Source organism: Chrysemys picta, chromosome 2, assembly GCF_011386835.1.
Source record: "Chrysemys picta bellii isolate R12L10 chromosome 2, ASM1138683v2, whole genome shotgun sequence".
NCBI classification, from domain to species: domain Eukaryota; kingdom Metazoa; phylum Chordata; order Testudines; family Emydidae; genus Chrysemys; species Chrysemys picta.
This window is the reverse complement of record NC_088792.1, coordinates 5,227,288-5,243,534: the sequence shown is the minus strand read 5'-3', so window position 1 is coordinate 5,243,534 and position 16,247 is coordinate 5,227,288. Positions and strand designations below refer to the sequence as shown.

General features: G+C 46.4%; 1 protein-coding gene across 5 annotated transcripts in view; it reads right to left on the bottom strand.

Moving 5' to 3' along the window:
- Nucleotides 1-1,534: 1,534 nt before the first annotated feature.
- Nucleotides 1,535-16,247, bottom strand: part of CCM2 (CCM2 scaffold protein) — a 68,861-nt gene continuing 54,148 nt past the window's right edge. For 3 of the 5 annotated variants that reach the window (XM_042860584.2, XM_008173121.4, XM_065582530.1), the window contains 2 exons: nt 15,513-15,651; nt 1,535-3,352 (listed from right to left, as the gene is read on the bottom strand). In XM_042860584.2, coding sequence (XP_042716518.1) covers nt 3,072-3,352; nt 15,513-15,651 — 420 coding nt within the window. In that variant the 3' untranslated portion in view covers nt 1,535-3,071. Of the gene's footprint in view, nt 3,353-14,556; nt 15,005-15,512; nt 15,652-16,247 lie in introns of those variants that run through there. The other 2 variants (XM_042860594.2, XM_042860596.2) reach the window with 2 other exon arrangements.

Here is a 16,247-nt window from a genome sequence, read left to right as displayed (position 1 = left end):
GTCCCTCTGCCAGCAGGCTCTGGTAAGGCTGCCCGGAAGAGACTGCATTCAGTTCTGGGCACTACAGGGCCAGAAAGACGGTCAACAAGTAGGACAAAAGTGAGAGAAGAGCAGAGAAACGATTCCGGGGCTGGAGTGACTGGTATACAGGGGGAAAAATAAGAGTAGCTAGCTTGGCTAGATGAGGAAGGTGGGTGTGATAACTGTCTACGAGTAATGGAGAGAGAGAAACATCAAGGTGGAGGAATAGTTTAAGATGGTTTTGGAAGGAGTAACAGGAAACAATTGGGGGAAGGGGCAGGGGGAACTTAGCTGAATCAGGGAACACTTGCTAATGGTGGGGAGAAGTGTCTTGGGATTGCTGGAACAATAATTGAGATCAGTTGGGATATCACTGAATACTGGACTAGACAAAAATCATCAAAACATACTTGGGGAACATTGGATGGACAAGCTGATTGAGAACCGTTTCCATCTAGTGTCTAGGGCCATGATCTTTTAGAGCCACGGGCTTGTTTTGCAGGAAGAACTGTGTGTGTTTATCACATGATTAGAAAGCAAAAATAACCTCTGTGGTGCTTGACTGTCTCTTTCCATGGCGAGGCTAGACATTCAGGGAACTTCAGTAGCAAAAGACTCTCACCAATGCATTCGTGGTTTATGCTCTGCCGAAGGGGTTTTTTAAAAGCACAAGCAAACATTAGGTATGTAAGGAGTCCCTACCAGATCCCATCCTTGAGCAGCTTCCTCTCTTAGGAGACCACACCAAAGTATCCTCAAATTCTCCATGCACAGTTCTGTTCTTATCAAAAGTCCCCTTCATTCAGCCACTGCTTTTTGTCGATTCCCTATTAGTCACTGAAGTCTGGTTTCACTGGACAGTACCATTCTCGCTCGGAAAAAAAATGAAATTTTGAACCATCCATATTTCAATATGAACCGTGGGTGGCTTTTCCTTTGGGTTTTTGGTTTAAAAAAGTCATCCTAGGATCCTATCTTTTAATTTCACCAACATTGAGGTAAAAGGAATGACTAAGAATATTATCTAAAAATAAAAATGAACTATGGGCATTTTCCCTTGTGTCAGGCAGTGGAGGTTACTGAAAATGTAAAGAATTCCAGTGACGTTTCGGGCCTACAGCACTGTAGGTCAGGAGAACCGCATGCTGCAACCAGGTGAAGTTAACGGATGTCTTGAAGAGGAGGAGATCCCTCAGCCAGGTCAGTGCATGACTGTGCCACAGGGTCCTGTATTGAACACAGAAAAACAGACTTTGGAGCTCTCTTGTTTCAGTGGAAGTACGCGTGGGAACAGAATGCCAGCTCTGTTTGATGTCCTATTCTTGACAAACTAACGTGCCCAGCCACCAGTACGGGATTTTAATTTACTTTCAGTTATATCAAAAAAAGTGAAGAAAGAAACCCCTGGAGTCCATGAACAAATAGGGTTTTGCTACTGAAAGGGCTGAAGTATCAACCAAATGTTCCTTTGAAGGTCAGTTATAGCGGCCAGTATAGATATTATGGCATGGAATACAGATACAAAAAATAAGTGTATTTATAATTGCCTGTATAATATATACAACCTGTACATTAGATATCTATACATCCATCCCACTGCTAATTTCATAGAAAGTTTACTTTATCAGTTTAACTTGTTACCATCTCACCCTTCAAGGGTGACCAAAATCCACTCCCCATGCAAATAGCTACTGATGTTGAACTCAGCCTGACTGAGAATTTCCTGGTTATTGTAACCTTAAAGGGGAAATTCTAAGCAATAGAACAAATTTACGGTCACTTCCTGTTTGAATTCACCACCATCTGTTGGAGTCAATCCTGCTAGATGCTCAGAGCCCTGAACTCCTTAACAGCGTCAGTCCTGCAGGAGGTGCCCAAGCACCTTGCAGGGACAGATGCTACGGGTGTTGGGGAGGTATATATGCACCATGGCGCCCTCTGGGGAGCAGCAGGAAACCTGTCACGTCTACTTGTGCTGGACTGGGATTGAGATCGGGTTTTACTGAATGAACAGTTGTGCTTGTGAAGGTTAAGGGGCTAGCAGCATTGGAAACATGAATCCATGTAGCCCCAGGCCAGAGAGCACACAGAGCCACAACAGGAGCTCTCACCACACACACACACGCACACACGCGCCCAACCAATGACTTTGCTAGAGGTAAAAATGTGGTTCCATCTCCTATTTCCCTCAGGTCCTAGGCTTTTCCTGAGCAAAGACTGCCAGCCATGCTGAATGGCAGGATTGGTTTTAGACCTAGACTGTCCACTAGGACAGCGCTAAATGCACCAACACTCATGCCCCACTCTGCACTATGGGCTGAATTTGAACCAGAGTGCTAGAGGCGAAAGGCCAAGGTTACCCACGCCACGCAACTCCCCTCCTGCAAGGGGACAGCCCAGAGGTCACATTTGCAGAGTTCCCTCTGTGACCAATGAAGAGCAGCCAACGTTGGCCTTCACTACAAAACAATCACGTCAGTATCGCAGCAGACAGCCTTCAGGTTCGGATTAGAAATGTTTCGACAACACCAACAATAGGTTTAAATTATTCACATTGTGGTAAACTTCATTTAAAAAAAAAAGTCTGAGTTACAATAGGAATATCATGTGCAAAACTGTAAACCCGCCATCGGGTCCCAGCGAGCTGTTACTGCTCAATGCAAGTTTCTTGCCCCAGCTTCGTTGCATCACTCCAGAGCGACGACAGCAAAGAAAACACAAAAACGAAGAGAGTTCTAAGAAGTCAGAGGAAGGGACTCCGGTTCCATCTCTCAACCCGGGTTACTCTCACACAGCACGCTCACCTGCACGAAGACACACACATGCCTTCACAGTAAGAGGGCACCAGCCACCATCACAAAATGGGCACCAGTGAAGCCATTGACAAGGGGGGAAATAATCACATCCCAACTCATCCTTGGAGCCTCTTTCAGACTGGAAGGTCAGGAAGACAGCAGCAAACGTTGCTGCAATCGCTACATGGGGGTGAAAGAACAATACAGCCCCTTTGAAAGGAGCTGTCTTCTCATCCTCCCTCCCACAGCAGTGTCTCATGATGAATCCTGGTCCATGCTGCATCCTAGAGCTTCAATGTCGTTGCTTATGTCAGAGATCATTCGGTCCCACTCGTCTCCCTCGGAAGGGGCAGACTGGTCATCCGAGCTCCCCGCAGCTCCATTCCCATTGGTCGTTGAATTGGAGGTAGTGCTCAGAGTCCGTCTGTACCTCCCGAAACTGTCTGTGATAATTCCCCGGCCATCCTTCACCCCGATGGTTTCTAGGAAGTTCTCAAAGTGTTGGCTGTCCTTTTCAGGAATGAACGGTCTAAGGCCTTCCCCAGGAAATAAACAAGGAGGAAAAATTAGTCATTTGATACATTTAGCATGACAACGTTACACTGATCAAGACTATATTCGTGATGTTCTTATCAGGGAGAGCTTTGCCCAAGTAAAGGCTTCAGGATTTGGTTGTAGGACACCAAGAAAGTCAAGATGCAGCAACTGAACTCATCCTGTCTCCTCTCCCCCAATATCTGAGGCTCAAATAGCCGAGTTTTCTGTTTTAACGAAAACTCCAGTCACCCAAGCTGCTAGTGACTGTGTGGGACGGTGTCACGTCACCTCCTGCACTACAGCAGCTTCCCCATCTCTAAAACGGGGTCGCTTTCTTACTTCACAAACGGGTGGTGACACTTAATTAGCTCATGTTAGTAAAGCTCAAGGAGATCCTCAGACGCAAGGGACCAGAGGAGTGTAGAGCACTACTGAGTTTAATTAAAAAAAGTCAAGAGCAACTGCTCTGTATCTATGAGACGATGTACTCCCAAGCCCACGCTCTTCAGTTCTGCCCTGTCTGCAGGAGAAGGCTCCCCTTTCAGTGCTGCCACCTCCTGCGGGTTCAGAGGGAGGTACTCCAGCGCCAATTATTTCCACCTTTGTCCCCATGCAGCGATTAACCATCTCTCCCAGCCTGACCAGCAGGATTTCGAGTATCCCGTCCAAGAGAGAGCAGCTCTGACCCCTGGCCAGCTGAAGAACGCTTAACAGCATACCCCTGGTTATTGTTTAGACTGTATCGTGCCAGCCCCAAAGAGCTTACAATCTAGTTTGAAACCAGACACAACAAGCAAATGCAAGAAACAGGAGGGAGGAGAATACTAATGAGATTCGACAGACAAGGTGAGTAAAGTAGTATCTTTTACTGGACCAACGTCTGTTGGTGAAAGACAGAAGTTGGTCCGATAAAAGATATTACCTCACCAACCACGTCTGTCTAATATCCTGGGACCAACATTGTAAACTAATGAGATCATGCAGTTACATGCTGTAGGCTCATTAGGGGACAAACTTAATTGTTTTAAAGCAAAAATCAATTGTCTGAGACTGCCATTCAGCCTCTCCATCAGAGCTGATTTCTTGGTGGGTCTTCCAACCACGGCAATATATTCCTTCTGTATAAAAGGAGGTCCCACCCTTTGACAGGGTTCAGTATTGAGTCCAACCAGGACTCCATCCTAAGAGCCCTTCTATAATCACAGCTAGAGGACCTGAGACAAACAGGAACCAAAAGGCTGTTTAAAAGAGGATACAGAAAGCCAAGATCCCCCAAATCACTAATCAAACAGCCCAATTCAGCACTGACTCCGAGGCAGTCCCAGTGGCTCCAGTGGAGTTGCCATGGGGTAGAAGTCAGCACTGAACCAGGTCCATGCATTTTAAGACTATTTCCAAAGCAGTTTCCCCAGCCAGGACCAGAGTTCGGGGTTGTTTATTTCATAGACAAGAGTTAACAGCATCATCAACAGCCCGATCAGTGTGGGGGAATGCTCTGCTGTAGGCACTGCTGGAAGCAAATCTTGCCAGGAGGAACATATTGCTGAACTCCTGGGTCCTGGCAAGAGAAACCCCATTTTGTTCACCTGTGAGGCACGATCCTGCAGTAAACCTCCCAAGGAGCACGCTCGGGGCCTTAAGGCATCTCCGTAATTTGCAAGACTACTTGTGGATCCTGTGGAATGATTACAGGCCTCTGAGTTTTGTCTCCCTGTTGGAGGGGAATCTGGCAGATTACATAGAAAACAGTGGGGGGGGGGAAGGGGCGGGAGTAGACAGACCTACTCATCACATACATACAGCCTCCCCACCCCCTCCAAAAAACTGCAATTTACAGTTAAAAGCAAACAGCTCTGGCAGCCTCAGTACCTGTTTGTGCTTCTGAAGACTATTCACAGGAAAGATTTCACATTTTAGACGATTGCTGTGATTAGGTTAGGAGCAGAGAGGTTATTTTACCTCTGTATTTGGCACTGGTGCGACTGCAGCTGGAACAGTGTCCAGATCTGGTGTGCACAATTCAAGAAGGAGGTTGATAAATTGGAGAGGGGTCAGAGAAGAGAGACGAGATTGATTAAAGGATTGGAAAACCTGCCTTATATAGTGTTAGACTCAAAGAGCTCCATCTATTTAGCTCCACAAGGAGAAGGTTGAGGGGTGACTTGATCACAATCTGTAAGTATCTACATGGGGAACAAATATTTAATAATGGGCTCTTCAATAAATTAAATTAATGGAGATATCCCATCTCCTAGAACTGGAAGGGACCTTGAAAGGTCATCGAGTCCAGCCCCCTGCCTTCACTAGCAGGACCAAGTACTGATTTTGCCCCAGATCCCAAAGTGGCCCCCTCAAGGATTGAACTCTCAACACTGGGTTTAGCAGGCCAATGCTCAAACCACTGAGCTATCCCTCCCCCCTCATCTAGCAGAGAAAGTTATAACAGTCCAATGGCTGGAAGTTGAAGCTAGACAAATTCACACCGGAGAGTAATTAACCATTGGAACATTTTACCAGTGGTCGTGGTAGATTCGCCATCACTGATCAGACTGGATGTATTTCTAAAAGCTCTGCTCTAGGAATGTCGTGGGGAAGTTCTCTGGCCAGTGTTCTACAGAACGTCAGACTAGATGATGACAGTGATCTCGTCCGGCCTTGGAATCTAGGAATTATCCTGCATTGATCCTTTTGGTAGAATCTGACTGTCAAGGCGAGGATCAAGAATCATACCCAAACGTCTCATGAAGAGTTAAGAACGGCCATACTGGGTCAGACCAACGGGCCATCTAGTCCAGTATCTTGTCTTCTGACAGTGGCCAGTAGCAGAAGCTTCAGAGGGGGATGAACAAAACAGGGCAATTATCGAGTGATCCATCCCGTCATCCAGTCCCAACTTCTGGCAGCCAGATTTACAGACATCCAGAGCATGGCGTTGCATCCCTGGCCATGCTAATGGCCACTGATGGACCTATCCTGCCATGAACTTACCTAAATCTTTTCTCAACCAAGTTATACACAACATTCCCTGGCAACGAGTGCCACAGGTTGACTGTGTGTTGTATAAAGTACTTCCTTTTGTTTATTTTAAACCTGCTGCCTATTAATTTCATTGGGTAATCCTGGTTCTTGTATTACTGGAAAGGATAAATAACACTTCCCTATTCACTTTTTCCACACTACTCGTGATTTTATACACCTCTATCACATCCCCCCTTAATTGTCTCTTTTCTAAGCTGAACAGTCCCAGTCTTATTACTCTCAACTATTCCATACCCCTAATCGTTTTTGTTGACCTTATTTGTACTTTGTCCAATTCTAATATATCTCATTTCTCTCCATCATAGCAGTAGGTACGTGGCACGACATGGTAGGCCGTCACCTAAAATATCTCCTCCTTAACACTTTGGTAGGCTTAGGGTTTAACTACCTTATTTCATAGAGTAGAATATTAGGGTTGGAAGGGACCTCAGGAGGTCATCTAGTTCAACCCCCTGCTTAAAGCAGGACCAACCCCCAACTAAATCATCCCAGCCAGGGCTTTGTCAAGCCGGGCCTTAAAAACCTCTAAGGATGGAGGTTCCACCACCTCCCTAGGTAACCCATTCCAGTGCTTCACCACCCTCCTAGGGAAATAGTGTTTCCTAATATCCAACCTAGACCTCCCCAACTGCAACTTGAGACCATTGCTCCTTGTTCTGTCATCCACCACCACTGAGAACAGTCTAGCTTCATCCTCCCAATCTATTAACGTAATCAATTATTCTTCAACTATCTCTATTAAATATCTAATTTATTGTGCTAATTATATCCAAACTGTAGGAAGCTTCTTGTTCTCCTTCACTTTGGCAGAGCAACAACACGCAGTAGAGCTGTCTGATTTCCGGAGGGTTTTTGCATCAGCCTTGGCATGCACTGCCATGGAATACATGCCCTTCTCCTAAACTACTCCTCTACCCAGATAGAACACAACCCGATATAACACGAATTCGGATATAACGCGGTAAAGCAGCACTCCGGGGAGGCAACGGGGCTGCGTGCTCTGGCGGATCAAAGCAAGTTCGATATAACGCAGTTTCACCTATAATGCGGTAAGATTTTTTGGCTCCCGAGGACAGCGTTCTATCGGGGTAGAGGTGTATTAATGTTTTCCTTGTCGTTCTCAATGAGTCAGTATTGCACAGAGGAAATAACATGGGCTCCCTCTGGTGGCTAACATAGCACATTTGCAGTCCCCTGGATGTGGAAGGAACCAGTCACGTTTGCTAACAATAATTCATTAAAAAAAGAGTGGAGATAAAGCCCAAAGGATTGCTCAGCACTGAGACACGTTGTGCAGCTTTACAGATCTTAATACGTTAACAGCATCAACATGCAGATTAAAGCATATCGAGGAAAAGGTTCCGAGCTGCTTCTAGGAACATCTGTCACCGTTCACTTCCCCATTCCATGAGCGGGGCTGTTGTCTTGCAGTGGGGCTACAATACGGCCTTATGCTTCCCACCAGGAGCCTAAGCATCGCTGCCCGTAAGACTGAGGCCACAGATGTCATTTTAAAGCAATGGAAATCAAGACTTGCAGAGGTGCTATGCTATACGTTAGGAACATGGGTTGTTTTTCTTTCAATAGCTCATTTAATCCAGGTAAAATTAAACCCATTCTAAAAACAGAACTTTCCTTACCATTCCCACTGTCCGGTGGGAGCAGAGTCCAATGGTGCATTGTTCAAATGGCAGGGTGGCAGCTTCCTGTCTGATTGTTAATTATTCTTTAAAACACTTCTTTGTAAGTGTTAGTATAGGCTTATTTGCCAGCCTGAGATAGAATTTGGGGTTTGACGTTTTGATACTCTTATATCTTATACTAAGAAGGGTGAAGAACAATGAACAAAGACTGTGTTGCATTTCCCACAACCAGATGGGGCTTTTAGTACAATGGGGAAAGATAAGGGATACAGCTGAAGTGTTACTGGGCATGGTGGGAATGTAATATGAGCACACACTTGAAGACTGCCTCAACTCCTTATCTTTCTATCTGTGTGATGAGAACCAGAGGAGAGGGTGAAGGGAAGCCCTCTAACAGTAATTAGATGTAGGGATTAGAACCTTCTGACGCTGAAGGGGTCATTTAAACTAAGTCTGTTTAAACTAGCAGATAAAGGTCCTGCCTCCTAGCTCTGAGCAAAAGGGCCCAGCCCTGATCCTTTTCAAGTCAATGGGAACAGCAGCAGGCGTGTGGAGTTCCAATCCTACTGGTGTCATACCTTGTTGCAAGGCTGTCTCTCTCTCCCTAACCCTGCTGTCATACCATAGGAAGGATGCTCCAGTGGATTGGGCAGTAGCCTAGGGCTTTGATGACCTAGGTTCCATTCTCTGCTCTGACACAGACTTCTTAAGTGACCATGGGCAAGCCACTTAGGCACCTAAATACCTTTTGAGGATCTGGGCCTAACTCCCACTGATTTCAACAGGAGTCAGGGGCCTAAATACCAGCGAGGATCTGGCCTTTAGCATCTCTGTTCTCAGTTCCCCATCTGAACAACAGGGGTAGTAGCACTGCCCTGCCTCATGGGGGATGTGAGGGTAAGTATGTTAAACAGTGTAAGGCCCAGATACTATGATCATGTGGGCCATACAAAAACTTCAGATAGATCAATCACTACATTTTCAGCACAGGGCTCAGACCTGAAGCCCATATTCATTTTAGTCCCACTGATATTAAATTAACCCACAAGGGGATATTATACCCTCTTCAGCAGCTGGCCTGTTTCGAACCAACCCACAGACCACTTCTGGCAATCCGTCCCCAGACTGTCTGGAACTCCTCAGGAATCTTTACTGCCTTTATCTATAGGGGCGTTCATGCTACATTCAAGGAATTGAGTGGAATATACAGTGGCCTGCCAGTCCCCACCCACTCCCGTTTTCATTGGTGCTGGGTATTCAGAACATATCTAGTAATTTGTAATCATGTTGATAGAGTAATTCTTGCCATTTTTCTGGCACAAAGAAAAGACAGACCTCCAATGGAATATTTCCCACGGGGGATTGGACTGGTAATGAGCTAGAGAGCATTTCACCAGTTTGACTCTGACCTAGATCAGTAGTAGCTTAAGTCATTACCATCCAGGGCTGTTCAGTGGGCTGCATGACGGGTATCAGTCCAGAAAATGGGCATCCACATCACACCACCACCACTGGCCTACCTTCGTCCTCTTGCTGGGCACGTTTCAGAGAAGCCAAAGGTTAAAATGGCTTTTGGAAACTGAACTGTCCCGTCTGTAGAGATCAGAATTGAGGCACTTTGGTAGGCAGCATGAGTGAAGCGGCCACTTCCTGCTGTTCCAGTTCTGTGGTTTGATCTACCAGACACTTTTTATGACCTCTAAATTCATTCATAAAACATACATCTCACCTACACGAAACAACACAACTAAAGAGAGCTCGGGCACACAGCGATGGGGTATCTAGTAAAGGCTATGGTGAAGGGATAGTCTTCAACGATCCAAGTATGCAGCTGGTGGTAGCTGCTTGTCTCGCGATCACATTTTTATGTGGCCAAACTGTTCTTTCCAACTCCTTGTTTGCACAACAAAATGTTTTATAACATTCAGGCCCCAGGAGTACTCAGATAGCGACAGCAAGCAGGACCTGGCCTACAATGATGCTGTCCAAACAATATCACTCCCAAAGTTGTAGAGGACAAGGACTTTCTCCAGTCGATAGGTTTGCTAACATCCAAGTTAAATGCAAATGAGTTGCAAACATTGATTAAACAGAGGCAAGAGGTGCTGGGGATTAGGAGTCAAACCCCATTATTTTTTCTAATGGTCTTCACTTCTAGGCATGTTAAGGACAAAGGTAACAGGAGCCACTTGAAATGAGGTTGGAACCCAGCGAAAGAGAACAAATGTCACCCCTCTTTCTCGGGTGTACTAGGCATTGAATTCCTGTACATTTATCCTCCAAATCTGACCCATTTTAATGTATTTGTTTTTATTTATAATGCCCATAAGCCCAGATCCTCAAAAGGTCCTTGGGCTCTAAACTTCCCTGGAGCCTAGGATAAGTGTCTTTGCACAGGGTTAAAAACAGTGTCACATAATACACTGAACCAACAGCTGCTCCTCATCTCAGACCCAGAAAATAGCTATTCAGAGGTGGACTAGAGACCCAAACACCAGTCCTTTTATGCCCTTCCAAACCCAAAAGCTGGGCAAAGAGATGGGCCTTGCAGAATCTACAAATTAAGGCTATGTCAGATGTTGGGGGAAGAGAAAGTTACTTACCTTATAGTAACTGGAGGGTCTTCAAAATGTGTGGTTCCTATCTGTATTCCACTGAGTACGCATGTGCCCAGAGCTGGAGGATTTTGAAAGCAGCATCCATTGGTTCACATATGTGCCCTGGCTCACCTCACGCCTCTGACCAGGGAGATAAAGGGCAGGGTGGACCGACTGTCTCCCCAGTTTCTTCTTTACCGTGAATCAGAGAAGATCCAAAACAGGGGGGAAGCAGGGTGGGTAGTGGAATACACACAGGGACCACATATCTCGAAGAACTTCCAGTTACAATAAGGTAAACTAAGGTCAATTGCAAGTTTAAACTAGTTTAAATGGTGAATTCTCTGTCACTTGAAGTCTTTAAACCATGATCTGAGGACTTCAGTAACTCAGCTAGAGGTTAGGGGTCTATTACAGGGGTGGGTGAGGTTCTGTGGACTGCAATGTGCAGTTCCCTCCACCTCTCCTCATAAGTCATGTGCTCCAGCTCCCTAATCAGTTTTGTTGCCCTCCGCTGGACTCTATCCAATTTTTCCACATCCTTCTTGTAGTCCGCGCAGGGGGGGGCGGGGCGCAAAACTGGACACAGTACTCCAGATGAGGCCTCACCAATGCCAAATAGGAGGGGAGTGATCATGTCCCTCAATCTGCCGGCAATGCTCCTACTTATGCAGCCCAAAATGCCATTAGCCTTCTTGGCAACAAGGGCACACTGTTGACTCATACCCAGCTTCTCGTCCACTGTAACCCATAGGTTCTTTTCTGCAGAACTGCTGCCTAACCAATTGGTCCCTAGTCTGAAGCAGTGCAAGGGATTCTTCCGTCCTAAGTGCAGGATTCTGCACTTGTCCTTGTTGAACCTCATCAGGTTTTTTTGGGCCCAATCCTCTAATTTGTCTAGGTCCCTCTGTATCCGATCCCTACCCTCTAGTGTATCTACCACTCCTCCCAGTTTAGTGTCATCTGCAAACTTGCTGCGGGTGCAGTCCATGCCATCCTCCAGATCATTAATGAAGATATTGAACAAAACTGGCCCCAGGACCAACCCTCGGGGCACTCCGCTAGATACCAGCTGCCAACTAGACATGGAGCCATTGATCACTACCCGTTAAGCCCGATGATCTAGCCAGTTTTCTATCCACCTTATAGTCCATTCATCCAGCCCATACTTCTTTAACTTGCTGGCAAGAATACTGTGGGAAACTGTATCAAAAGCTTTGCTAAAGTCAAGGAACAACATGTCCACTGCTTTCCCCTCATTCACAAAGCCAGTTATCTCCTCATAGAAGGCAATTAGGTTAATCAGGCATGACTTGCCCTTGGTGAATCCATGCTGACCGTTTCTGATCACTTTCCTCTCCTCCAAGTGCTTCAGAATTGATTCCTTAAGGACTTGCTCCATGATTTTTCTAGGGACTGAGGTTTGGCTGACTGGCCTGTAGTTCCCCGGATCCTCCTCCTCCCCTTTTTTAAAGATGGGAACTACATTAGCTTTTTTCCAGTCATCCGGGACCTCCCCTGATCGCCATGAGTTCTCAAAGATAACGGCCAATGGCTCTGCAGTCACATCCACCAACTCCTTTAGCACCCTCGGATGCAGCGCATCTGGCCCCATGGACTTGTGCTCGTCCAGCTTTTCTAAATAGTTCTGAACCACTTCTTTCACCACAGAGGGCTGGTCACCTCCCCTTCATACTCTGCTGCCAGTCTGGGACCAACCGACACTGCTTTCAAAATTCTCCAGCCTCGGGTGCATGAAGCAAATGTGTATTCACCATGAAGAACGTGTAGGGACCAGCACTTGAAAAAGGGAGCGTTCAGCTACATAGAGTTTAGAGCTAGAAGGGACTGCTGGATCACCTAGCCTGACCTCCTGTATTGACTGCCCCTCACACAACTCTCTGCCGGCAGCTCGTCTACCGAGGGGCTCCCACTTCTGCACCTCCACTGACTGCAGCTGGGTCAGTATCAGTCTCAGACAGACATGACCCAACCTGCTCAGGGCTTTATGGGTCAAAACTCTTTCCCCATCTGTGACGTTATTGACATGAACTGGGACCATATAGATCATTGTTGCAACCAAGGTCCTGTAGTGGCACCAAATCTTTTATAAAAAGAGGTCAAATAAGGTGTCTAAGACAAGGTTATGGTTTGCTGGTTATGATTATGCTATCTGTATGTGTGTATCATTTTTGTAGTTGAAGTTATTAATATTGGCTCTATACTGTCTGTATTTTAAACGTATGCTATGCTTCTGGGTGACACCAGACAAGTTGGTGTCAGCACCGTCTAGCCTGCTTGATGGCCCATTAAGGACCATCAGCTATACAACTGACCCATTGAGAGAAGGCAGATACGCCTTGTAACTCAGCAAGGCATGCAGGGACATGCCTATGGACAGGACTCTGAGGTTTTTCCATGCCATGTGATGGACAGTTTGCTTTGGGACAAAGAAAGCAGAGACCACATGGCAAGAGACTATAAAAAGCTGATGAATCTCCTCCATCTTGTCTTCAATCCTGCTTCTTACCTCTGGAGGGACTTTGCTACAAAGCGAAGCTCTGAACAAAGGACTGAGGACCCATCCCAGCTGGGGATATAATCCAGAGACTTGATTTGAACCTGCAGTTTATTCTATCACTGCTACAAGACTGAACCAAGAACTTTGCCATTACTGGATGTAATTGATTCCATTTAACCAGTTCTAGCTCTCATCTTTTTCCTTTTATGAATAAACCTTTGGATTTTAGATTCTAAAGGATTGGCAACAGTGTGATTTGTGGGTAAGATCTGATTTGTATATTGACCTGGGTCTGGGGCTCGGTCCTTTGGGATCGAACCTTTTTTCTTTTACTGGGGTATTGGTTTTCATAACCATTTGTCCCCATAATGAGTGGCACTGGTGGTGATACTGGGAAACTGGAGTGTCTCAGGGAATTGCTTGTGTGACTTGTGGTTAGCCAGTGGGGTGAGACCAAAGTCCTCTCTGTCTGGCTGGTTTGGTTTGCCTTAGAAGTGGAAAAACCCCAGCCTTGGGCTGTAAGTGCCCTGCTTTAAGCAATTTGTCCTAAATTGGCACTCTCCGTTGGGTCCCACCGGAACCAGCATCGTTACACCATCAACCTCCACCTGGAACTCAGCAGGCAGCCAGCGTGGATCCCAGAGCGCTGGTGTCTTGGGCTCTCCAAAGATACATGGCTGGATAAGCTGCTGCTGAACTCCGCGCCAGCTTCAGTTTCCAGATGGATTTAAAGGCACAGACCCACACAGAGGCAGGGCGAAGTCCTTGGAGTCTAAATATCTACTTTAACAAAATACCTCCTTCCCACTACCAAGACATTTTTAGATGCTATTTGTGTTGGACCAACGGGAGGGAAGGTTATGCTCTTTCACTTCCTCTGTTTGTTCATTAGCGGAACCAATGTTATTCCTAGAGCTACGCAGACATTCATGAAAACGACGCACACTAAGGTGACAAGGACATGACGTGGCCCAGACGGTCTCAAAGGGCTCTGTCAGGTTAACAAGGCATTTTTAAAAACAAGGAGACAGATCTTCAGCTGATGTCACTGGAGCCCTACTCCACCGATTTGAATGACGCTAAGGCGGGGGTTCTCAAACTGGGGGTTGGGACCCCTCAGGGGGTTGTGAGGTTATTACATGGGGGGGTCGCGAGCTGTCAACCTCCACCCCAAACCCCACTTTGCCTCCAGCATTTATAATGGTGTTAAATATATATAAAAAAAGTTTTTCATTTACGGTGCGGGGTGCACTCAGAGGCTTGCTGTGTGAAAGGGGTCACCAGTGCAAAAGTTTGAGAACCACTGCGCTAAGGCAATCTTCAGCAGCTGAGGAAGGACCCTAAATGTCCGATTATTACCACTCTCTTGGACTATTAACATTGAAAACAAATTGACAATGCTGTTTGCTATTCGTTATTTATTTTTGCATTTCTTTTAGCGTGGCTAATGAACTCAGTAGTGCGTTCACTTTCCAGCGAAGGATGGTGCAGTGTTTCGGTTGAAGACAACGCAAGGGGAGGTCTGAACGTAAACCCCCTTTCCAATGGAATTTTACAAACATTTCCCAGAAACATTGCCCTGGATCCATTCCCAAGGCATCGTTTTAATAGGGACAGGCTGATCTGCAGGGGGCCCTACTGCCCTTGACAGAATCGCACGTTCAAACGTATGTCATAGGCCCTGTACTACTACCATCAAAACAGCCCACCCATAGTTCACATGGGCGAGACCTGTACTTTGGAGCAGGAGGAACTAAGCCTGATCACCACTTTTTCAGAGAACTGCTGGGGGGCCAGCGTGTGCAGCATAGGATCATCACCAGCTGCCTACAGACTTCTCCCATTGCACTTCTGATCAATGGGGAAAGCAAGAGAAAGACAAGTTCACATTGGACTTTGAAGACTACTGAGGTCAGTGCACATTACTAAACCAAAGTGAGCAAGAACCACAAAGCATTTGCAGCTTTACTGTATAGTTTGGCATATCAAACCCGAGTCTTGGGAGAAGGAAGGTTGTATCTTCCAGAATCCGCCCCCCTAGGATCCTGCATCCGATCAAACTATACTTAGAAGGTCTGAGCACAATTCCCCTGGGCTTGACAGCAACACCAGAAGCAACTTGCCCCAAGAGGCTCAGGATGAGAGAGTCTGATCCCCCACATGCATCCGAAGAAGTGGGCTGTAGCCCACGAAAGCTTATGCTCAAATAAATGTGTTAGTCTCTAAGGTGCCACAAGTACTCCTGTTCTTTTTGCGGATACAGACTAACACGGCTGCTACTCTGATCCCCCACAGGCCAGCTTTCCTCTCCCTCCCAGGTCTGTTATCTTGATGTTAGTCCAGCTTAGCTGAAACTTACCTAGTAACAGGAATTTCCTACTGTCCCCATAGAGCTGTCTCAGGTTGATGCAGAATTCGTGTATTGAAGCCCCATTGCGATATTCGTGCAGGAGCATTGCAAACTGCTGGATCTCTTGGGAAGAGAGTTTGGTTCTTAGCTAAGGAGAAGAAGCACAAGGCACGATTTGACCTTATTTTTAATAGTGGAGAAGCCATGGCTAGTGAGGAACAACATTCAATGGGCTCTGTTAAAAACAGCAAGTAAGGGTCACTTAGTGGTGGACAAAGCAGGGACTGACACTCCCCTAACATAAACTGACTGTTTAATCACATTAACGACTCAGCCCATGTCGTTGTTGGCGAAGGGAGACAATATTGTAAGAAATCCATCCTCTCGTGGCACGGGTTAACCTAGAAATGCTGCTCCATCTTACGGCGCTCAAGCTAATGAGTGTCTAGGCTGACTATAAGTGGGTGTTTAAGAAACAGGAGCTGAGGCCCATGTAGCAGGGTGGGGTCTTGAGACTTTGCCCATCAGTCTTTGCAAAGCCACCAATATCCCTCTGACGTCACCAACACCCAGCAGAAACAGCCCTCGTGCACCCACCTTCCCAAACAAACACCCAAGTCCTCTGGCTGGCAGCAGAGTTCTCCTACACGCTCTGCTCAGTGCATCCCCCAGAAAGGACGGGGCAGCTGCAGGCCATGGCGATAGCCAGATGCCCTCCAGAGGAATCAGCTCAAGAGCAATACC